General features: G+C 42.8%; 1 protein-coding gene across 1 annotated transcript in view; it reads right to left on the reverse strand.

Annotated features, from left to right (window-relative positions):
• PREX1 (phosphatidylinositol-3,4,5-trisphosphate dependent Rac exchange factor 1) overlaps positions 1-24632 on the reverse strand; it is an 824667-nt gene that overhangs the window by 384250 nt on the left and 415785 nt on the right. Inside the window, exons 7-8 of the mRNA XM_085619426.1 lie at positions 22667-22828; positions 3727-3860 (exon numbers count right to left, since the gene is read on the reverse strand). Of these exons, the coding sequence (XP_085475552.1) occupies positions 3727-3860; positions 22667-22828 (296 nt within the window). The remainder of the gene's footprint in view (positions 1-3726; positions 3861-22666; positions 22829-24632) is intronic.

The following is a 24632-nucleotide window of genomic DNA, read 5'->3' on the forward strand; positions in this document are numbered from 1 at the left end:
TAAGAAAAGGTCCTGTAATTTCACTTCTGTCTATTCGCTCTTCCAGCACACTTTCCTCACTCATCTGGCGTAAGGAGGAGGGTATAACAATCTCCCATCCCTCCCCAAGCAATCCCAGGAATCAGAGTAGGACCAATATGTTTCAAATTAGTTACACTAAAAAGGAGGAGTGATGGTATAATTCTGTGAAGAGTAACTGGGGAGGAGCCAAGAAGGGCAGGGGAGTGTGAAAAGGGTTCCTAACTAACGATGCTGACACAGAGCGAGCCAGGGGAATACAGAGAGACTAAGAAACTACATTTAAAGAATTGCTTGGAGAAGGCGTGGGAGTCAAGCATTACCCTGCACCGCGCACAAAAAGTATTAATGATTAGGGTAAAATATATGTGTAGCAGGTCACTCTTCCCACGCAGGCTCTTATAAAGTTCTTTGTTGCTTCATGTGCAAGATCACACATTGAGCCAAAGACGACATGAGCTTTGACGTATATGAAAAGGTTGCAATATCAGTTCAACACTAGAAAAAGCAGGCCTGATGTGTAAAATGACATAGCATCGCAATGCACATATCACAAACCCTTGCAAAGTGTCAAGTGGGACGGGGTGGGGGGGGGTTGTCTCCATCTTTTCCCAATTGAAATGGAATGCACGATGTCTTGGAGCATCCAATGCAGTCGCAAAACATGGAGTGGTTATCCATTGCAGAGGATGGGGTGAACATTTACAAACGGCAAGCCGTCAATCACTAGCAGCTTCCATTATGCGCGTGCAGTCATTGGGAGGAGCAAACCCATGCTCGTTCTTCCCAATTTCCCCATCATAGTGTGCCACTTTATGTGTGATTGTGACCCGTGAGCACTTTTGGCGCATTGGGAATGCGAGTTATCCTATCCTATCCTACTTGCAGTCTCATTTCTGGTGGTCACATTAACGCACAAGCCGATTCCGCCCTGGTAATATAAATGAAGCGGGTGGTTACACACAAATTCTAAAGAACCATGAATCCTTGTCACATGAGTAGACACCTGCAGCACGAACCTTTAGAGAACAACGGGCAATGAAGCGCTTTCTTTGAAAACCATTGTTTAAAAAAACAATAGCGAAATGAAAGGGACCGCTGCAGAATGTGATGAAGGGCCCCCTGCGTTTCCTATTTTTCACAAATATATATATATATTTTTTGAGAGTTTTAGATAGCGCTAGCCAGACCCGAAGGTGTCGGAGCGCTTTACAGCCTTATCACTCGTATGATACATTAACACAGTAATATGAACAGTGGCTCAGGACACATCGCATAGCCTCGTCGCAGAGAACACAATGTCATTCGTAAGATATGTTATCACAGTAGTCTGTACAGTGTCTCATGTTGCTTCATGTAGTGTTGACGCAAAAGCACAATGACTCGTGACGAGACTGGATCAGGGAGAGGGGGGATAGAGGAGGTAGTCATGAGGAGAGTGATGTCGAGGTCTTAATGCCAAAGTGTCTGTGTTCTGCTGTGGGCAGGCTTCGGCGATTAGGCTGTAACTATCCATTCAGGAGAGATCGATTGAGGAGGAGGTCTTTGAGCTGCCTTTTGAAATTTAAGTAGGAGGGGTTAGTCCTGATATGGACTGGTATGGAGTGCCAGATTTTGGGTGCATTTCCTGCGAAGGAACGAGAAGCGGCTTTTTGTTTGCGAGTTTTTGGAGGGATAAGGAGTAGTGTTGGTACTCCTTAGGCTTCTTGTCTGACCTGCCTTCTGGAGTTTGGAGGCCAGGTATGCAGGTTTCCTTGTGTGCAGCACTTTGTGCATGAGGCAGGCAGTTCTGAAGTTGACACGCATTTCGACTAGGAGCCATTTGAGTTCTCTGAGTGCAGGCGAGATGTGTTCATATTTCTTTACTCCGGTGACCATTCTGGCTGATGCCTTCAGAGTTGTTCTGAGCGGAACTAGGTAGGATTTTGCTGTTCCTGTGAAGGTTGTATTCCCGTAGTCCAGTCTGGATAGCACCAGGGATTGAGTGGCTTGTTTGAGGTCGTTCGGAGGATGAAGGGTTTTATTTTGTTGAGTAGTTGAAGGTTGAGGAAGGCGCTCTTTGCGGTGTTCTTGATGTGTTTGCTCATGTCTAATTTAGGGTCCAGAGTGATTCCCTGCGATTTTACAGACTCAGCTAGGGTGGCGTTGTAGTTGTGAGCATCAATAGCTTTTAGGCACTCTGTGATTTGGGTGTTCTTCGGCTTGTTGGAGAGGAGGAGGAATTCTGTCTTGTGTTGGTTTAAGTTTCAGGTGGTTGCGTGATAACCAGTGTTGGACTTTTCTTAGAGTGTCGTTCAGTCCCTGAATGTCTTCCATGGAGGAGGTTTTTATTAATTGGCCTTGGGTGTACCCACCCCCCTCCGCAGACGAATGAGTCAAACCCTTGATTAAAAGTTACTTAAAGGTGGTCCGAGTACACTCCAGTTGAGAAGCCCCCACAGCCAACCCTCCAAAGACTATCAATGCTGGTCTTACGGATCATCTCAAGAAGTTAAGTCACCGGTTGGAGATCTGCTGGTGTGTCTAAGTCGAATGTATCAATAGAAGGAACAGATGGAAACTATGTACGTTTCAAATGTATGCATGTGAAACTCTAGCAATTAACTAGCCAACTGGAACGACTTGGCTAAGTGAATACCTTTGAATGGAGCCATTTGCTCCGATATTCTAATTGCTTTCAATTAAATAATGTTTTGCTAAAAACGAGGTCTCTTCTTTGCCTAAGAACGGCGTGGCTGCATTAAGCTTGCAGCTTCAGTTGGGATACAGGGAACCATGAATTAAAGGACCACACAAGTTGAGAAAGCAGATTGGGAGTTTTCCATCACCTACAATCCTTTGCGCTACGAAAGATTAAAGAATTCTCCATAGTGCATAGAGTGAGGCTCATCGGACAGCATTGCAAAGTCTTAAAACCTGCAGAGAGACAATGGCGGAATTAAAGGATACAGAAAGAGACGGAGGAGGAACCTGACATCTGCCAGCTCCTTCTCGTCTTCGTGAAGCTCAGTTTGGATTTTGGCATTGACCTCTTTCTGCTGCAACCACTCTTGGCCGGCCAACACTGGACCATTAACACATCTCCATCAACAGCACCAGTACAGTTGGCAAACATTGTGCATTATGGCAAGCCAAGTTTAAAAGGCGAGAACTGAACTCAACACACAAAAATTTCCACGCTCTCCTCCATCCTACGGGCATGACATACGCTCTCTGATAGCTGTCTTTTTCCAAAATTTAATCTGACGATATTCCTTCCCACTGTTTATTTCCCATACCTTTTTAATGTGCTTGTTTAATGCATTGAATTGGGAAAAATGATAAAACTTGTTTTATTCATGAAAAGGTCCGTAAGCTGGCTAAATGCCAATGAAAATGTAAAATCTAATGTAAAAAAAGGTAATGATAATTCTTCTCCTATTCAAACAATAAGAATTTTGAATATTTCAACAGTAGGCATAACAGCAATAAACCAGTTCAACTACAGAAACTGAACCTATCACCAAATTAAAATAATAAACATGCTACCCAATCTAATAATGCAAATGACTGCTCTATATATAAATACGCTTAGTCCCTAACAGCTTATTATGTAGTGGAAAAAAAACAGGTAATTGGGCATTACAAAAATAAAATGAGAGTTAAACTTGTGAATGGAAAATTTTTAAATACACAGTAATTCACACAAAAAACAAGTGAGCCACTCACCTTGACTTCCTCTTGCAGTAGACAAGGAGGCTATCAAACAGAAAAAAAGTTCTCTCCTGAATGTTGCCTGCTGAGATTTTTAACAAGGTCCCCTGGAGTAGGAGCTGCGTGCAGATGTCAGTCAAGTTTGAGCCCTAAGGGGAAATAATTTTGAATGTTCTAATTTTTCTATATTTTTACAACTTTAATCACCGGTGTGAGCAACGTAGCTGCAGAAAAGATACACCCCACAGAAAAAATCTAGACATCTGAAGCCCTTCTATCAAAGCATTTCATCCAAGAATCAAGCTGCAAACAGAAGCTCCATGCAAGTAAATTTAATTTAAAACATTAAGGTTAAATTAGACTAAATTCAATTGTGCTACATTTACCAAGGAACATTGAAAACGTTTTTTTTTTTTTTAAATTAGGAGGACCTTAATAGTGTTGGCTTTATATTTCCAGTACCAAATTTCACTGAACATTTAAAAAAGGAATTTTGAGTCCATTTAAGGGCGTATTAGATTTTTCCAAGCCTGCAGGCCCAACCTCGTCCCTAACACTTTTCAGGTTGTTTTGAACAGAAACAAAATATCACGTACATCATAGACAAAATTTTATTTAACGTGCTGAATTTTCATCCATTCTCGTTAGTGGTATAAGGAAACAAGTACTTGCAAAACCAATAGGTGTCGTTTTTTAGTTTTGCGGGTGGAGACTTATTGGCTTTGCCAATGCTTTTTGCTCATTCTGTTCAGCATTGGCAAAAATAAAAACACTGGTACTTGCTGATGCTGAACAGCAGTGGCAAAAAAATGTGCGATAATATATGTGCGTAGTTGCTATGGCAATCATAGCATAACACATGCTTCATGATACCGCTGCCATTTTGATTATGTTTTCATTTACCGTTCAAAGATAGTGGATGTCCATCTTGGATCAGTAAATTAAAAAATATATTAAAAGTGTGCCAAAGCACATTTTTTTCTTCTTTTTTTTTTAAGAACCGACTGAGCAGCAAATTGCAGCTGTCATGCCTACCAACAAAGAAAAAAAAAACGTTGATATAAAAAGCGTGACAGGGTGGGGGGGCAAACACCAGTGGAGGGAAGGCGGGAGAAGTAAACTCCAAGAACCAACAGGAGCAACGAAAGAGCAGGAAGTGTGTTTAATTAAAAAAAAAAAAAAAAGAAATCTGAGCAGGACAGGGAAAGGTAAGTGAAGCAATAGACCAGCTTTTCATTGCTCCCCGAAAGTAACACACAGGGACTGTGGGAAGCAGCCCTGAGGGCGGGATTGTTGGAGGAAAGGACTCTCCTGAAGTAACACGGAAGTAAGGAGATTAGATTAGCAGTTTATAAAGAGCCTAGTTACTCCAACGGAGTGTCCCCGCTCTAAGAAATCTTCCTTCTCATCAGTAAGCAAACCCCTATCTGCACCCTCAACACTAATCGACCTGGGATGACCTAAAAAAACAAGTTTTTAACTTCCTATGGAACAGCACTTCTGAAGGCTACATCTTAAGATCCAGCAGCAGCTGGTTCCAAATTTTTGCTGCTTAAAAGCCAAACGATCTACCTCCCAACCCGGCTCTTTGACTTTTGGGATAATCAGCCTAGCAGTGCCCGCAGACCTGTGATTCCGAATAGGTTTAGAAAGAGTAATTAAGGGAAACAGATAACTAGGGTCTTTTTCATTCAGATTCGATGACAGAAGCATAGGGCTTTAAAAGTCAGTCTGTCCTGCACCGGGAGCCAGTGTAGTTCTGCGAGAGCCGCCCCAACAGGGGCACACCTTGAGATGTTCAGTAACAAATGGGCTGTGGCATTCTGTGCTCTCTGCCGCATTCTCTTTCTGTCTATAGTAGACCCTAGATCTAGAACATTGCAGTAATCCAAGTGGAAGATAATCACCGGATGGATGATGTTTTTTTTTGCTACCAGAGGTAACAGATCCCAAGATTTTACACAGTATTTTCAATAAGCCAAAGCGCGTACTGGCCAAGCCTGATATATGTTCATCAAACGATAGTGTGGTATCAAACCACACCCCTACGTTTTTAATCTTGAGTTAAGGAACCAGGGTCGGACCCAATTTAGATGGCCACCAAACATGAGACCAAACGGAAGGTTGTTTGCCAACTACCACATTGTCGGTTTTACCTGCATTTAATTGCAGACAATTGAAATTCATCCAGTTGGCCAGATCTAGTAGACAAGCTCTAAGCTTAGGAGCGGCCTCCGCTTCATTCTGTTCCAGTGTGATGATCAGCTGAGTATCATCCGCATAAGATACTAGCTTCACCCCGTGTTTAGCTACTACATCGGCTAAAGGGCGCATGTAAACATTCAACAGAGTCGGGCTTAATGCGGAGCCCTGTGGTACCCCTTGCCGCAGAGATCGGGTCTCAGAATTTAACAGCTGCTGGAAGACTTAGAAGGACCGTTCTTGAAGAAAATTAGTAATCCAATCCAAGGAAGGAAGCACACGGAAAGAGGGAAGGAAGCACGTGGAGGGAGGGGGCAACACCAAAGGCAGGAGGCAAGGATGCAGCTGGGGGACCACACAGACAGCAGAGGTTGTGAAGATGGGGCTGGGGACAAGCAGAAGGGCAATGAAGGGTGGGAGGGCAGGGGACAAGCAGAAGGACAATGAAGGGTGGGAGGGCAGGGGACAAGCAGAAGGACAATGTTGGGTGGGAGGGCAGGGGACAAGCAGAAGGACAATGTAGGGTGGGAGGGCAGGGGCAAGCACAAGGACAATAGAGGGTGATAGGAAGGGACATAGTTAATGTAGTGTTGTGAGTGAGGTGAGAAGTCTGTGTATTGAGGTGTGCATTGAGGTGTGCATGCTATCTGAATTTTAAGTATACTACGTCACTACGCACCTCTGCTGTATGCCATTCCAGTGTACACCACTCCAGCATACATAACTGGTATTTATTCCACTCCAGTATACCAAAATATACTGTACCACAGTACACTTTACAACACTATCTTCCACTATATTCTACCACACTCCACACCACTAAACTGTCCCAATATTACACATTAGTTACTAACATTAGAAACATTATTGAAATTCACACACACAAAAAAAAAAGTTAAAGTTAAGTTACAGTTAGGAAAACTTTCTTAATGTTTGGTACATAAACACAACTTAAGCTATACAAGCATTAGATATTCTACTATTATAGTTATATCTTTAATTTATCATTCAAGCACAACTTATGAGGTTATACAAGTTATACTTGAAACTCACATTTGAACTTACGCACCACCTTTATTTATTTATTTACTTCAGTTTTATATAGCGCTGGCTAGACCCGGCGGTATCAGAGCGCTTTACATGAGGAGAGTTGCATAGGCTACAAGTTGCACGTTGGTACAGAAGGTACGTCAATTACAAGTTACATCATGGTGTGAAGAAGGGTAAGGGGGTAATGTAAACGGGTAACGGGAAGGGAGATTAAGCGGAGCATAGGCATAAGGATAAACAAAGCAGGCAGGGGGAGAGAAATACAGGGGAGAGAGGAAAGGAATAGGGGAGGTAGGCAAAGAATGAAGGAGGGAAAAGGTGGGGGAGGGGGGAGGAGACACAGCATGGAGACGAGGAAGTAACTGAGTCTGATGTCCACTAGGTGGGAGACGGTTCCCTGTGGTAAAGGGATCATTCCCAGTTCTCCATTATGTGTGAATCCCTTGTCATGGTGGACTCTCTCAGCGGGGTCGCTGAGACTCTAGGGCATAGACGCCACCTCTCCCCCATTGTATTATGTTGCCCCGGAGTATGGCCCCCCCGCCCCCTTCCCTAGCTGATTTCGGACCCAGGGACCCCATCATCGGAGCCAGTTGCAATTTTTATGGGAAAAGAGGCACGCTGCCCCCCCCACCCCTCCTCAGGCCAATTTCGGCCCTGGGGACCCCATCCCCTAGGGCCTGGAAGTATGTTTGATGGGGGCATGTGGGCTCCCTCCGCAGGTTGATTTCAGCCCCAGGGACCCCATCCCCTGGGATCCAGTACCATTATAGGGGTAGGGAGAACGTGGCCCCTTCGCCTAGCTGTTTTCAGCCTGGGGGACCACATCCCCCATGGCCAGGCAGAATTTTGAAGGGGGAGGGGCCACTACCTCTTGAAATGGTGGATGCCCTGGTGCCCACCCAGGGCACCCATCATAATGTAGCTGGGGGCTATGGGGGGAGCTCCGTGGCCCCAGCCAGCTCCCCGGATCCAGCAGGAGCTGGTATTGTTCCAGCCGACAGGGAGCAACTAAAAATGCTGCTCCCTGCAGGCGGGAGCAATATTTTGATTTATTACCCTGCCCGCATCACTGCAGGCAGAAAAACTGATCTAAAGTCTGCTCCCTGCGGGCGGGAACATTATAAAGCTCCCACCAGCTGGGATTGGACTTGGTGCTTGCTCCCGCTTGACACGAGATTTAAAAATGCTCCCACCAAGCGAGAAAAAACACAGGTTTCCCTGCCAGCACCCTGTGAGTAGGGAAACTGCTATGTCCCAGGTTGCCAGCTTCTGAGCCGGCTCAGTGGGTGCGCTGCCTGGGGCCACCATTAGTGGTGCAGGGAAGGGCCTGCGTGGCCCTGCCCCCTGAAAAAAATCTGCCTCGGGGGTGGGTTCCCCAGTGCATTTTCAGGCTTAGGAAAGGGGGTGGCCACACAGCCTGCCTCCCCAGTTAGTACATTTTCAGTCCCAGCAGTGGACTCCCAAGGGCCTCCCCCCATAAATATTAATATGGAAAATAAAAATTTATAAGATCGGCCCCGGTTGTGGGCTCCCCGGGGCCTCTAATGGCTCGGGGAGGGGGTCCGGCCAGCCTCCCCTCCTGTCTATAAACACCTCTGGAGCAGGCTCCCTGGGGCTTATACAAAATAAATGCGGCCTGTGAGTCTTGCGGGATCACTTCATTTTTTGCTGCTGTTTTCTCTTTTCCCTGCCCCCGGGGGAAGGGGTCTGGGTGGGTCCCTCTGGGTCGCCCCTCCCCCCAAAGGAGCATAGTAGGTCAGGGAATCCCTACACTGCCCCATATATCTTTTTGGTTTTAAGAACTTCAGGACAGGGGACTAAGTCCCCGAGCCCTGTAATGGCTGCCAGCAACAGTTTTCTCATGGTGCTAGCCAACCAATCAGAGCGCTCGCAGGAGTCTGACTTCTGCGGGAGCGAGATGGTCCAAGGGTAAAAAAAAAGCTCCCTGGGCCAATCAGAATGCTCTATTTTTAAATTGGTGCTCCCGCGAAAGTCTTGGAGACTTTTGCGAGCCCAAATGCCAAAGTATACAATTATTTTTTACTCTTAATATCTCAAAAACTATTGACCGAATTAACACCGAATCACAAAAAGCATAACCTGCGAACCAAGATCTAGAATCTTGACGCATTTGGTTATATTCCGTTCAGCAAATTTTGCTGTTGTCTTGTCTGAAGAAGTCTAAGGAAAATGCATGAGGAGTTTGCATTTTACGACCCCCCCCTTTTTTCTAGGCTCCCTCTTGACGGATCAACCCAAAACTCTGCAGTGCTGAGCTGGATGAATTTTTGCTTAAAGTTTTGTGACGATTCGTCAAACGGTGCCAAAGTTATTAGCAAACCAAAAAATTCTATGTCTATGGAAGAGCAGACCTAACTATAGCTATCTATTGGCGACCGCCACGAAGTAACAGATCTATATATAGATTATATATATATGTAAAATCTCTCTCTCTCTCTATATATATATATATTCACTGAAAAAACCATAGGTTTCACACATGTTATAGTTAGCTGTACATTTCACTCGTAAAAAACCAATGAAATTCCCGCGTCATAGTTAGTGCAGGCAACTATAACTCACGCGACCGCAATCTTCTGCTGATGACATATGTGTCTTTATGAAAAAAAAAATATTTGTAATATATGTATAGCTAAAAATGTATGGAAGAAGACATGGGCAAATAAGTGTCTATATACAGTATTAGCATCAGCAGAGGATTGCGGTCGCGTGAGTTATAGTTGCCTGCACTAACTATAACGGGGGAATTTCATTGGTTTTTTATCAGTAAAATTTCCGCTAACTATAACATGTGTGAAACCTATGGTTTTTTCAGTGAATATATATATAAGTTTCACATTCGCCAAAGCTTTTAGGACGCACTTTCCATCGTCAAAATAAGGCAACAACACCATCTGCAGCTCAACTTTGTTGTTTATCATGAACTACGAGGCTAATCACAGAACTGCTGTTCCCAGAATGCTATTCTACTTTGATTGCAAGGCTCCACCTGTGGCTAATAAAAGGTATTTGTTTTACTCAACAGCATTCTGTGCCTTACATGAGAGGTTGCTCTGCCTATGAATAAGGACGATTGATGTCTGAAACGCGTAAGGCAATTTATTTATCCAGGGAACAGCGGATGGTGTTGCCTTATTTTGACGATGGAAAGTGCGTCCTAAAAGCTTTGGCAAATGTGAAACTTTATATATATATATAAATTCACAGAAAAAACCATAGGTTTCACACATGTTATAGTTAGCTGTACATTTCACTCGTAAAAAACCAATAAAATTCCCGCGTTATAGTTAGTGCAGGCAACTATAACTCACGCGACCGCAATCCTCTGCTGATGCTAATACTGTATTTCGACACTTATTTGCCCATGTCTTCTTCCATTAAATTTTAGCTATACATATATTACAAATATTTTTTTTTCATAAAGACACATATGTCATCAGCAGAAGATTGCGGTCGCGTGAGTTATAGTTGCCTGCACTAACTATGACGCGGGAATTTCATTGGTTTTTTACGAGTGAAATGTACAGCTAACTATAACATGTGTGAAACCTATGGTTTTTTCAGTGAATTTGCAAGGTTTTTTTAATGCTAATTCCTAACTATAACGTGTGTGAAACCTTTTGGTTTTTTCAGTGAATTTGTACGGTTTTTTAAATGCTAAGTTACTTTACGCCATTCGTGGCGTGCGCGCCCAGTTAACGCAGTTCATTCCGTGCGCGCACGGTGCGCTTCGCGCACCGCGCACCCACTTTACGCAGTTAGTGCCGTGCACGCACGGTGGTCACGCGGTGCGCTGCGCGCACCGCGTGCCCACGTTAAGCGGGATGGGCCATGTACGCACGATGCGCTTCGCGCACCGTGCGCACATGGGGGACATATTATGCGCATCTTTGTGAAATGTATTCTTTGTTAAATTCATAGCTGTAATATGCCATGCACAAATGGTGCCCTTCGGGCACCATTTGAACACAGGGTGAGGAGAATGTGGATAATTTTTTTTTTTATAAATTTTTACCGTACGCGGTAAGCGTAATCGGCGATTTTCCGAAAAAAAAAAAATTTTTTTTTTTGGGCTTGGGGGTGGTTTGGGGACCCCTGTATCAATGCTGGGTGGTTAGGATCTCATGAAACTGCCTCTTTACACATTTTTGGGGTTCGTTTTTGCTGCCCAACTCAGGGAGCGAGAGAGAAAATGGCGGCCGCCGCTTCCTGGTTTCGACCGATTCGAATGTTTACTAAGAGCTAAGAGCCAATCAAAATCGCGCTCGCGCACGCCACCGTACACGTACGGTAAGCGCACCGTAAGCGCACCGTACGCTGGCTCAGATATATATATTGATTTAAAGGCTATTTTCTCAGAATCTACTGAACAGATTTACACCAAACCTACAAAAGGCACTTCCTTGACCTGAGGACTACCTCTCTGCCAAATTTCAAGTAATTCTGTTCAGCCGTTCGGGCTGTAGCTGTGTCTAAAGGTCCTATGGAAAAATGCATGGGAAAAACGCGTTTTGGGACCCCCCTTTTATCTCAGCCCCCGCTTCACGAATCCCCCCGAGACTTTTAGGGTAGGAGCGGAGCGTAGCGCCCCACCTATTTTAAAAAATTCGCGAGGATTCGTCGACCGGCGCCAAAGTTATTCAAAATAGAATGTTGCGGATTTCCTATGGAAACGTGGTCCTAACTATAACTACCTACTGGCGACCGCCAGTAGGTAATATATATATATATATATACATATATATATATACAAATTATATATATATATATATTCACTTAAAAAACCATAGGTTTCACACATGTTATAGTTAGCTGGACATTTCACTCGTAAAAAACCAATGAAATTCCCCCGTTATAGTTAGTGCAGGCAACTATAACTCACGCGACCGCAATCCTCTGCTGATGACGTCAGATATTACATCACTGTATTTAGACACTTATTTACCCATGTCTTCTTCCCTTAATCTTTAGCTATACATATATTACAAATATTTATTTTTCATAAAGACAAATATGTCATCAGTGATGTAATATCTGACGTCATCAGCAGAGGATTGCGGTCGCGTGAGTTATAGTTGCCTGCACTAACTATAACGGGGGAATTTCATTGGTTTTTTACGAGTGAAATGTCCAGCTAACTATAACATGTGTGAAACCTATGGTTTTTTTAAGTGAAATTGCAAGGTTTAATAAATGCTAATTCGTAACTATAACGTGTGTGAAACCTCTGTTTTTTTCAGTGAATTTGTACGTTTTTTTAAATGCTAAGTTATGTATTTATATATTTAGTTTTTCCAGGTTTTTCACCGTGCGCGCACAGTGAATTATTATTATTCTTTTTTTTTTTTTTAAATCGCTCAGTGCGCGCACCGTGCGCGCACCGTGCGCTTCGCGCACTGTGCGCGCGCTGTGGGCGCTCAGTGCGCTTCACACACCGAGCACCCAAGGTTCGCAGTGTGTGCCGTGCGTGCACGGTGCGCGCACCTCGCGATTAAAAAAACAAAATCATTGTTTTTTTTCTCCCTTGGGGGTCCTTCTGTGACCCCCTGACCAAGGCTAGGGGGTCAGGAACTGTCCACTCTGCCCCCTTTTCACGTTCTCCACCTTTTTTTTTTCACCCCCTCAGACTGCAAGAGACAAAATGGCGGCCGACACTTCCTGGTTTCGACCGATTCGAATGTTTACCGACATCTAACAACCAATCAGAATTGCGTTCGCGCACGGCAGGGTGCGCGCACAGTGCGCGCACGGTGCGCGCGTATAGATATTGATATGCTTTTAAATGCTATTTTCTCAGGAAATACTGACCAGATTTACACCAGACCTGCAAAAGGCACTTCCTTGACCTTATGGCTACCTCTCTGCCAAATTTCACGTGATTCTGTTCAGCCGTTCGGGCTGTAGCTGCGACTAAAGGTCCTATGGAAAAATGCATGGGGAAAACGCGTTTTGGGACCCCCCCTTTTTCTCGGCCCCCGCTTGACGAATCACCCCGAGACTTTCAGGGTAGGAGCTGAGCGGAGCGCCCCATTAGTTTTGAAAATTTCGCGAGGATTCGTCAACCGGCGCCAAAGTTATTCAAAATAGAATTTTGAGATTTCCTATGGAAACTAGGTTGTAACTATAACTATCTACTGGCGACCGCCAGTAGATAAAATATATATATCTATCTATATATATATATATATATATATATATATATATATATATATATAAAACCAAAACCAGAGATTGCCCTGCATCAAAACGCCAACACACTTTCGAGTTCACTTCTTTATTAGCGGGCAGCAGAGGAAAAAGTGTACACTCCAGTCAGCCGCTTGCCATACGCGTTTCGGGCTCCTCCGCCCTTGTTCACTGGCCACTGCATCAAAGTCTTAACAGCAATTGAGGGACATTTAAATATTTCATAGACCCGCCTCTGTAGGCTTGAGCGGCCCCATTACCTCATGGTACTTGTAGTCCCTTATTGCACCTAAATAGGTGCTGTCTTTCGTTTGGTGCAATAAATACTTTCTCCAAGTGGATCCGCTGAGGGGGAGACACCTGTGCCCCCGCTGATAAGAAATCCCCACAAATTCAGGCTCGAAAGTCCACGCACTGCGCCACTCGTATGGTGCTGCAGGTCCGCTTCTCGGCGGCGGGGCGTTCTGGCGGCGGGGCACGCCGCAATTCAATAACCAAAACCAGAGATTGCCCTGCATCAAAACGCCAACACACTTTCGAGTTCACTTCTTTATTAGCTGGCACCAAACGAAAGACAGCACCTATTTAGGTGCAAGAAGGGACTACAAGAACCATGAGGTAATGGGGCCGCTCAAGCCTACAGAGGCGGGTCTATGAAATATTTAAATGTCCCTCAATTGCTGTTAAGACTTTGATGCAGTGGCCAGTGAACAAGGGCGGAGGAGCCCGAAACGCATATGGCAAGCGGCTGACTGGAGTGTACACTTTTTCCCCTGCTGCCCGCTAATAAAGAAGTGAACTCGAAAGTGTGTTGGCGTTTTGATGCAGGGCAATCTCTGGTTTTGGTTATTGAATTGCGGCGTGCCCCGCCGCCAGAATGCCCCGCCGCCGAGAAGCGGACCTGCAGCACCATACGAGTGGCGCAGTGCGTGGACTTTCGAGCCTGAATTTGTGGGGATTTCTTATCAGCGGGGGCACAGGTGTCTCCCCCTCAGCGGATCCACTTATAGAAAGTATTTATTGCACCAAACGAAAGACAGCACCTATTTAGGTGCAAGAAGGGACTACAAGTACCATGAGGTAGTGGGGCCGCTCAAGCCTACAGAGGCGGGTCTATGAAATATTTAAATGTCCCTCAATTGCTGTTAAGACTTTGATGCAGTGGCCAGTGAACAAGGGCGGAGGAGCCCGAAACGCGTATGGCAAGCGGCTGACTGGATTGTACACTTTTTCCCCTGCTGCCTGCTAATAAAGAAGTGAACTCGAAAGTGTGTTGGCGTTTTGATGCAGGGCAATCTCTGGTTTTGGTTATATATATATATATATATATATATATATATATATATATTCACTGAAAAAACCATAGGTTTCACACATGTTTTAGTTAGCGGAAATTTTACTGATAAAAAAAACCAATGAAATTCCCCCGTTATAGTTAGTGCAGGCAACTATAACTCACGCGACCGCAATCCTCTGCTGATGCAAATACTGTATTTAGACACTTATTTACCCATGTCTTCTTCCATACATTTTTAGCTATACATATATTACAAATATTTTTTTTTCATAAATACACATATGTCATCAGCAGAAGATTGCGGTCGCGTGAGTTATAGTTGCCTACACTAACTATAACGGGGGAATTTCATTGGTTTTTTATCAGTAAAATTTCCGCTAATTATAACATGTGTGAAACCTATGGTTTTTTCAGTGAATTTGCAAGGTTTTTTAAATGCTAATTCCTAACTATAACGTGTGTGAAACCTATGGTTTTTTCAGTCAATTTGTACGTTTTTTTTAAATGCTAAGTTACTTTACGCCATTCGTGGCGTGCGCGCCCACTTAACGCAGTTCGTTCCGTGCGCGCGCGGTGCGCTTCGCGCACCGTGCGCGCACAGTGAGCACGCGGTGCGCTTCGCGCACCGCGCGCCCACTTTACGCAGTTAGTGCCGTGCACGCACGGTGGGCACGCGGTGCGCTACGCGCACCGCGTGCCCACGTTACGCTAGATGGGCCATGTACGCACGATGCGCTTCGCGCACCGTGCGCACATGGAGGACATATGATGCACTTCGTTTTCAAAGGTAATATTTTAATTTTTCGCAGAAGTTATAAGCCATGCACAAATGGTGCCCTTCGGGCACCATTTGCACACGGGGTGGAGAGAGTGTGGATAATTTTTTTTTTAAATATTTTTTTTTTTATTATTTTCGTTTTTCGCAGCTCTAATAAGCCATGCACAATTGGTGACCTTCGGTCAACAATTGCACACGGGGTGGGGTTATTGTGGATATTTTTTTTTTTTTTTATATTTTTTTACCGTACGCGTACGGTAAGCGTAATCGGCGAAATTAGCAAAAAAATAAAAATTCAGTTTTTGGCCTTGGGGGATCTTTGGGGACTCCCTCTACATGGCTATGTGTGTGGGAGCTGTCAAAACAGCCCCTTTACATGTTTTTGTGCTTTGTTTGTTAATCATCACTCTCAGTGCGAGAGAGAAAATGGCGGCCGCCACTTCCTGGTTTCGGCCGATTCGAATGTTTACTAAGATCTAAGAGCCAATCATAATCGCGCTCGCGCACGCCACCGTACGCGTACGGTAAGCGTACCGTAAGCGCACCGTAAGCTGGCTCAGATATATATATTGATTTAAAGGCTATTTTCTCAGAATCTACTGAACAGATTTACACCAAACCTACAAAAGGCACTTCCTTGACCTGAGGACTACCTCTCTGCCAAATTTCTAGTAATTCTGTTCAGCCGTTCGGGCTGTAGCCCTGTCTAAAGGTCCTATGGAAAAATGCATGGGAAAAACGCGTTTTGGGACCCCCCTTTTATCTCAGCCCCCGCTTGACGAATCCCCCCGAGACTTTCAGGGTAGGAGCGGAGCGTAGAGCCCCACCTATTTTGAAAAATTCGCGAGGATTCGTCGACCGGCGCCAAAGTTATTCAAAATAGAATGTTGCGGATTTCCTATGGAAACGTGGTCCTAACTATAACTACCTACTGGCGACCGCCAGTAGGTAATATATATATATATATTACCTACTGGCGGTCGCCAGTAGGTAGTTATAGTTAGGACCCCTTTTCCATAGGAAATCCGCAACATTCTATTTTGAATAACTTTGGCGCCGGTCGATGAATCCTCGCGAATTTCTCAAAATAGGTGGGGCGCTACGCTCCGCTCCTACCCTGAAAGTCTCGGGGGGATTCGTCAAGCGGGGGCTGAGATAAAAGGGGGGGTCCCAAAACGCGTTTTTCCCATGCATTTTTCCATAGGACCTTTAGACAGAGCTACAGCCCGAACGGCTGAACAGAATTACTAGAAATGTGGCAGAGAGGTAGTCCCTATGTCAAGGAAGTGCCTTTTGTAGGTTTGGTGTAAATCTGTTCAGTAGATTCTGAGAAAATGGCCTTTAAATCAATATATATATCTGAGCCCGCTTACGGTACGCTTACCGTACGCTTACCGTACGCGTACGGTGGCGTGCGCGAGCGCGATTCTGATTGGCTCTTAGATCTTAGTAAACATTCGAATCGGCCGAAACCAGGAAGCGGCGTCCGCCATTTTGTCTCTCGCACTGAGTGTTATTTATCAAACATGATGCCCAAAAACATGTTACGGGGCTGTTTTGACAACTCCCTCCCACATAGTCATGTTGAGGGAGTCCCCAAACATCCCCCAAGAGCAAAAACGGTTTTATTTTTTTTTCGGCAATTTCGCCGAGTACGCTTACCGTACGCTTACCGTAAGCGTACGGTAAAAAATAGAAATAAAAAAAACACTATCCACACTTACCCCACCCCCTGTGCTTTTGGTGGCCGTAGGCCACCAAATGTACAGGGCTTAGTAAATCAGTAAAAAAACTATATTTTGGCAACATGAAATTATAAAATCGAAATAAAAATAACACTATCCACATTGACCCCACCCCCTGTGCTTTTGGTGGCCGAAGGCCACCAAATGTACAGGGCTTATTAAAGTTGATAAAAACCGTGCACGGAACGCACTGCGTTAAGTGGGCGCGCACGCCTCGAATGGCGTAAAGTAACTTAGCATTTAAAAAACCGTACAAATTCACTGAAAAAACCATAGGTTTCACACACGTTATAGTTAGGAATTAGCATTTAAAAAACCTTGCAAATTCACTGAAAAAACCATAGGTTTCACACATGTTATAGTTAGTGGAAATTTTACTGATAAAAAAACCAATGAAATTGCCCCGTTATAGTTAGTGCTGGCAACTATAACTCACGCGACCGCAATCTTCTGCTGATGACATAGGTGTCTTTATAAAAAAAAATATTTGTAATATATGTATAGCTAAAAATGTATGGAAGAAGACATGGGCAAATAAGTGTCTAAATACAGTATTAGCATCAGCAGAGGATTGCGGTCGCGTGAGTTATAGTTGCCAGCACTAACTATAACGGGGCAATTTCATTGGTTTTTTATCAGTAAAATTTCCGCTAACTATAACATGTGTGAAACCTATGGTTTTTTCAGTGAATATATATATATATATATATATATATATATATATATATATATATATATATATATATATACATATATATTATTCACCAAAGCTCCCAAGCATATCCGGACGCACTCACTACTGTTGAAAACCGGAGTTTATTATCATGGCAGCCAGCGATTCCATACCGGTAATTTAAAGTTCATAGGTGCCGACGCGTTTCGATGTATTGAACATCTTCTTCATGGGCAGCTGCATTTAAAGTCCAAAAGCACTCCAGCATGCTTATTTGTAATGTCCCGCCCATAGTGGGTGTAGCTTAGTGCACAGGGGCATGCTGGAAAATGTAGTACCCTCAGTGGGTTGCATGGACCTCTTTAGCAGCATTAATATACCTTTGGTAAGGCTCCGGCATTGTCGCTGGTTAATTGAAGCCTCAACAGTAGTGCCGCCTCAGCGTGAGATTGTTCCCACCGCAGCCTCTTTCCTCCAAGATGGTGCGCCCAGCGCGGCAGGGCTGCCGCGTAAAATTTTATTCACCAAAGCTCCCAAGCATATCCGGACGCACTCACTACTGTTGAAAACCGGAGTTTATTATCATGGCAGCCAGCGATTCCATACCGGTAATTTACAGTTCATAGGTGCCGACGCGTTTCGATGTATTGAACATCTTCTTCATGGGCAGCTGCATTCAAAGTCCAAAAGCACTCCAGCATGCGACAATGCCGGAGCCTTACCAAAGGTATATTAATGCTGCTAAAGAGGTCCATGCAACCCACTGAGGGTACTACATTTTCCAGCATGCCCCTGTGCACTACGCTACACCCACTATGGGCGGGACATTACAAATAAGCATGCTGGAGTGCTTTTGGACTTTGAATGCAGCTGCCCATGAAGATGTTCAATACATCGAAACGCGTCGGCACCTATGAACTTTGAATTACTGGTATGGAATCGCTGGCTGCCATGATAATAAACTCCGGTTTTCAACAGTAGTGAGTGCGTCCGGATATGCTTGGGAGCTTTGGTGAATAAAATATATATATATATACACACACTATCACAGACCAGCAAAACTGACAATGGAAAATCACTGAGATGAGAAAATAGTTGCTAATAACTGCCTGTAATAATTACTTTACAGGGGGAAATAACTTTCTTTACACTGTGCATAGCTGTGCTTTTATGGATTTATTTTTTAAACCAAATAAGGCTTATTTAAAAACTTTCTTTATATTCACGATCGCGCTTCAGAGTAATTTAGCCGCTTGAATCCTGGGGGTTGGTTAAACCCTTTCTGTTAAAACAAATTCTGATGACAATTTGCCATGGCATAATCCATATATGCAGATGCGCGGGGTATAATCCACTAATTATTAGAATTTTTGAAGTAGGGGAGGGGCGTCATGACGTAATCAGTGCTTTGCCCCTCATGACTCTTGACCTTTCCCCACAATCCAACAATAAGAGAGAGAGAAAGAAAGAAAAGAGGGAGAGAGTGGGGTTAGACGGCTAGATACTAAGTTGGCGGGTCAAATGTGCTACGCCTATGTGCAACAATAGGTATGCGACTACTTCTTTTGAACTGTACATTTTTTGTGGGCTTTCTGCTTAACTTGCCATCCCAAAATATATCACAGCTGGAGGACTCCGGTTTTAAGCCAGATGTCAAGAACATTTATTCAGTACAAAAATAAACACGAATTCCACCAGGAACATGTTTGAAAAAGAGAAAGGGAGTGAGCGGAAGGGATGTACCCAACAGCGAACAAGCACATGGTCACGATCTCTTTAAAGAGTTCTTCCTTCTATGAAGTTGCAGTTGGCAGCCCTTCCTGTGATCTTTAGTCTGTCACATGCACCCAAATCCCTCATCTGTTTCCTCATAAAACGTGTCCACCGACTGCCAAAATACATACTTTGGCCACAAAAAATGGAATATGGGGGCCTTATCAAAGTAAACATTCTGGAGATCCGTCCTCCAATTACCTTATTGGAGAGGAGAGTGGATTCCAGAGTTGAGAAGTTCACATGTGGTACAACAAAAACACTTAGAGCAGTATTAAAACAAAACAAGTCAGTCCGTAGTTGTAAGAAGAGGATGAAAAGAGAACGTCAACAATACTTACCAGGAAATGCAATGCTCCAGATTTTTTAAAAGCACTTGATTTAAAGTCCTACTTTTATGAACACAGAATAGCAAATTAACCTGCACACTTTTGAATACTGCATAACCACAGGAGCAAAAGCGGTAAAAACGAAAAATAAATGGCTGTGATATATGTACTACATGACCTATCAAGACCTGCTGAAACCCTTACTTTAGCTTCAGTATGAACCTTTCTTATTCTAGCATCTCCAATTTAACAAGACACTGTAAAACTTTAACACAAAAGCACCTGAAAAACCTCTCATGACCCCTCATCGATTAGGGTCTATGTAACTTTATGCTGTAGCCAGACATATCTTGGTATTATTAGAGAAAGCCAAAGAATCCAAAAATAACATAGTAGAGCACCGTCAATATTTAGAGTTTCCACATCATTCATAAAATTGTGACTTTCCAACAACTGCCTCACTTAAAATGACCATTTAACACATGGTAACAAGATTAATAATGAATGAATGAATGAGGCATCTTCTAAAGCGCACAAATGCCCGGAGGCAAAATTCAAACCGGAGTCCAATCACCCAGGCTAGGAAACAACCATGTAAGCTTCAACAATCAGTGCTGAAAACCGTGGAAAGTTGAGGCCTGGGACCAAACCAATACACAAATATGCTTAAGGGGTCAAAGAGCTCTGACCAGGGTTTGATGACATCATGACCGGTAATTGTGCGATCATGGAACATTTTCTGAAATCAGTAGCTAGCTTCTCAAAAGAAATTGATAAAAAGGTAGAATCCATGGCACAAAGTTCCTCCAAGCAATGTTGTCTGTGAACACTCAATACCAGAATGTTGCACCATGGTTTCATTATCGCATTACCTAGCAGCTTCAACGTGGTATGTTACAAATTTTGGTAATGTCTATTTATATTCATTGCCAGTGAAGAATGGTCCTTTGCCCTATAATTTGAAGAGGTTAGGGATGTACTTGTTGGTGCTAACTGGGGTTTTAAGACTCTTATTGGTAATAATGGTCTCATTAAAAATGACATTTTGCTCACAGTCCTTTTGGAACCTTTTTAATGAGAACACATTAAACTATCAATACACAGTACTGCACAACTTAACCTGAAAGTTTCAGCTACCGATGACATTAAATAACACAGTCCTGCATTACTTTCACTTGCAACTGGATGGACCTCAACTAGAACAAGTTACAATGATTTTTTTTTGCTATCAGCATAGACACACAAAGATCTAAAAGAGGCATCTTACATAATTTTTAGAAGGTTCTCACCGACTCACACTGGCGAAACCTCACCACCTTGGATATCGTGAGCAATAGTAGAAGGCAGGACATGAGCGAGTCAAAAAAACAAGCAGCTCAACATGGAGGAATTCAGAAATCAAGCGTTGAAAGCTCTATGATCTGAATACCTGAAACACAAGCAACTTCTCATAACAGCTTCACACTATCAATCCTACAACCCGGAAAGTAAAACCCACAGATTCAAGAAGTAACTTGTCAACTCCCAATGACCATTCTAGTTACTCCCTCTTAATTGTGTACACAATATTGAATGAGGCCATGGGCAGGTCCCCTAACCTGCAGGGGGTTTGTTTGTGTCCAAGTTAGGTTAACACTTTACAAATACACACATACTTATGCAAGTGTGTATATAATATGAACTGTCCCTCAAGAAGTATTCCTTGAGAAGGGAAGTTTTTTAAGCAATAAGCCACTAAGAATTACTAGTGTTATTTAGGTTTTTGAACTCTCAGTCACCATCTTACAAACCATCGACAAGCTGTCCTTTCGATTCCCATTTTGGGATATAAATAATTTAGTGCATATTTCCATTCTTGTGCCACTATGCTTTTCATACCTCCTTCACTTTAAGATGTTGGGATCAGAATGATCACTACCATAATCAGTGATTCTTACCTTTGGTTTATAAAAGAAAAGCAGGGTCTAAAACATTAACAGAGAATAAGGCCATAGAGTTGCTTGGGTTTAAACAATTAAATAGTTTTAACATGCCATGGCTTCGTAGACAAGTTTAATCTACACTTTAGGTACAAGAAAACGTTTTGAGTTAAAAAAAAAAAAAAGAATATTCAATTGTACTCAAGCTCTTATCTGTGACTCGAGGCAATATTCACAAGTTACATATTAAGATTATATGAAGGACCACTGTGGTCACACAAACCTCCACATACTAAAAGTGTTTCCTTTCATAGTTATAAGTGCTAAAAATCTTACTTTATGCATGCCTCAGTGGGGGTTTAAACTTTGTGCCATACAAGAGCCAGTGATAGGAACTGAGAAAAAAATAATCCATCATGAATTTGTCTAACAGACAAGAAATATCAAATAAATTAATTGTGTTGTAATGCATGTGATCATCAAACGTAGAAGACAAGAACAGCCTATTCTTTTAGTGAATAAATGAATAACTATCAGTGATGAGTCGATCTGTTACAAAAGAAAGATTGAGTGACGGGTAAAACTATGACCTGAACAATAGAATCTAAACAATCAGCAGGATAATGACTGCCACGTAACAGTAATGTATCATTGCCCGTTCAAGTATACAACAAAGGAGTATTAATCATAAGAACACAACCCCTGCTATATTGAATGGCATCCCAAACCCTTTAATAAGAAAATAATTGGACTTCTGAAGGTTACTTTTATTGGCTCCATTGTGGCCTCGTTAAACCAAACTACAATGTTGGGTGCAAGCCTGTTTCTTTTCCATGTATGAATGAGAAGGAAATGTGCATATAGCTTTAGAGTGATTACATCAGCCTATCAAGTTGGTCAACCTTTGGTGTGATAAATTAGTGATGCAGTAAAAGGTCAGCCCCCACAGCATTATCGAACAAGTGGAATGCACACCTACCTCCCATCCTTCAATGTGGGACTGCAGCTGCTCCAAAGCTTCCAGCTTTTCCATCTGCCTTTTTGTCTCATTGATGTTGGTGCACACAGTCTTCATTGCTAGCAACGCGTTCTGAACTGCTTGGCTATCCGGGTGCCTAGAAGGGGTTCTCTTTGCCAGTTCCTAAAAAATAATGAAACAAATGACATTTAATTACTGCATAGAAACAAGAAAAGCAATTACCTTCTAATCAACATGATGCCATTGATTTGATTATGCACTTAAGTTTTAAGTGATTTCACTCCCTTGGGGGCTGCAGACACTGAGTATCCTTGATCCCACGATTCATCACTGGAGACAGATAGCCACAGAAAAAAATAACATTGGGTGGTAAATAGCCAAACACTGTAGTCAGTCAGAATTATGCCACTTTAATAGCAACACAAGCAGGAGAAGCTAATGCAATATAACTATTTATCCTTTAATTGCGTGTTGTACGTCAACGGTTATAGGGAAATTTATCACGCAATAAATTGGTGTGACTAAGAAGAACCTCCTCTGAACTCAATATAATTCAAATAAAAAGACATGCTTGTGGCTCCTGGTTATCTTCTCCCCCTCTCATGTTCTTTTGCTTCAACAGCTTTCAGCCACACTTATATGCAATCTCTCATACTGTAAAGACAGAGTTTTTGTTGAGACATGTGTTCTTTTCATTCTTTCTTTGAATATAATTAGGGGCAGGGAAGCTGTGGCGGGGTCAAAGTGGTTTGGAGTACCATGGTTACCCGTGGGGATGTTGCATCTTTGGGAAGGAGGAAGGGGTTTTCAAGTGCCAATACTCTTGTCTAGCATTAACTTCAGATAAAACACACTGTGAAAATTAATTCATTGATTTCTGAAAAACATTTAAATCGAAACGGTTATGTGTCATTAATAAAATCTGTATGACCAGATGTTTGTCAGTTTCTGGATCATTGGTATGTGCACATCAGGAATATATACGCTTCCTGCTTCTCTCACCTTACTCATTCCTTTTGTATAGGAAATTGACAAGAAAACTATAACCCTCTAGTTATTCCATTCAAATATTTTCTCATTTTCCATTATAGTTTTGCTTGAACTTTCTCTTGGTTATTTGTGGAATCAATTACTTGCCACATCGGGCAGATTCAAAAGTGTTCTAATATTAGCTTCTGACTTGTTATATTCAACAAATAAACACTTATGGTATTGTTAATGCTTGTTGCGAAAAACTCAATGGAAAAAAAAGACAATCTGTTAAGTGTATTTTTGTTGGTTTTACCAACCACATCTCACTGTACAGACAAAAGCTAACAGGAGGTCTATATGGATTCAGTAAAGGTGACTTTTAGGCTTGATGACCTTTCGATCTTGTCCAATTCATAAGATATGTAAAACGGGTGGGGGACTAAATACACTTACTAGACTTTTCACCTACAATGTAAGATTTGTGTCTGAGAGAAAAAGGGATTAATGTACACTTTGAAACATTATCCTTTTCAATCCAACTAACAAACTCACATGTCCACCACTCAAATTAACTAAAATCTCACTATACTAATCCACCACTAATCCTTATTGGGTTCCGGAGTAGCGTGTTACACGGCGGAAAGCACTTCAACACCTCGTCCAGGGTAGGAATGCGCCATATAAATACAATTACAATACAATATTTAACAAACAATATGTCCTTTCTGAGCATCATCATCTCCCCAGTGACTTCCAGGTTAGTGTGGAACTATCTAGATCTTTGAAAATCAAATGCTCAATAACACCAAATCACTAATCTGGACACATGACTTCGATACAAAGACATTTTTGCCTTTACGTCAGTCTGGCATTTTGTATAACACTATTGCTGCTCCATGAAGGAAGCTCGTTGTGTCTGATCAACGTAGAATGTGTGTGAATGATTAAGAAATAGAAAACATGAGCCAGAACAAGTTCATTTAGTACTGGGCTC

The sequence above is a fragment of the Triturus cristatus genome, chromosome 7 (assembly GCF_964204655.1).
Source record: "Triturus cristatus chromosome 7, aTriCri1.1, whole genome shotgun sequence".
In the NCBI taxonomy this organism is placed as follows: domain Eukaryota; kingdom Metazoa; phylum Chordata; class Amphibia; order Caudata; family Salamandridae; genus Triturus; species Triturus cristatus.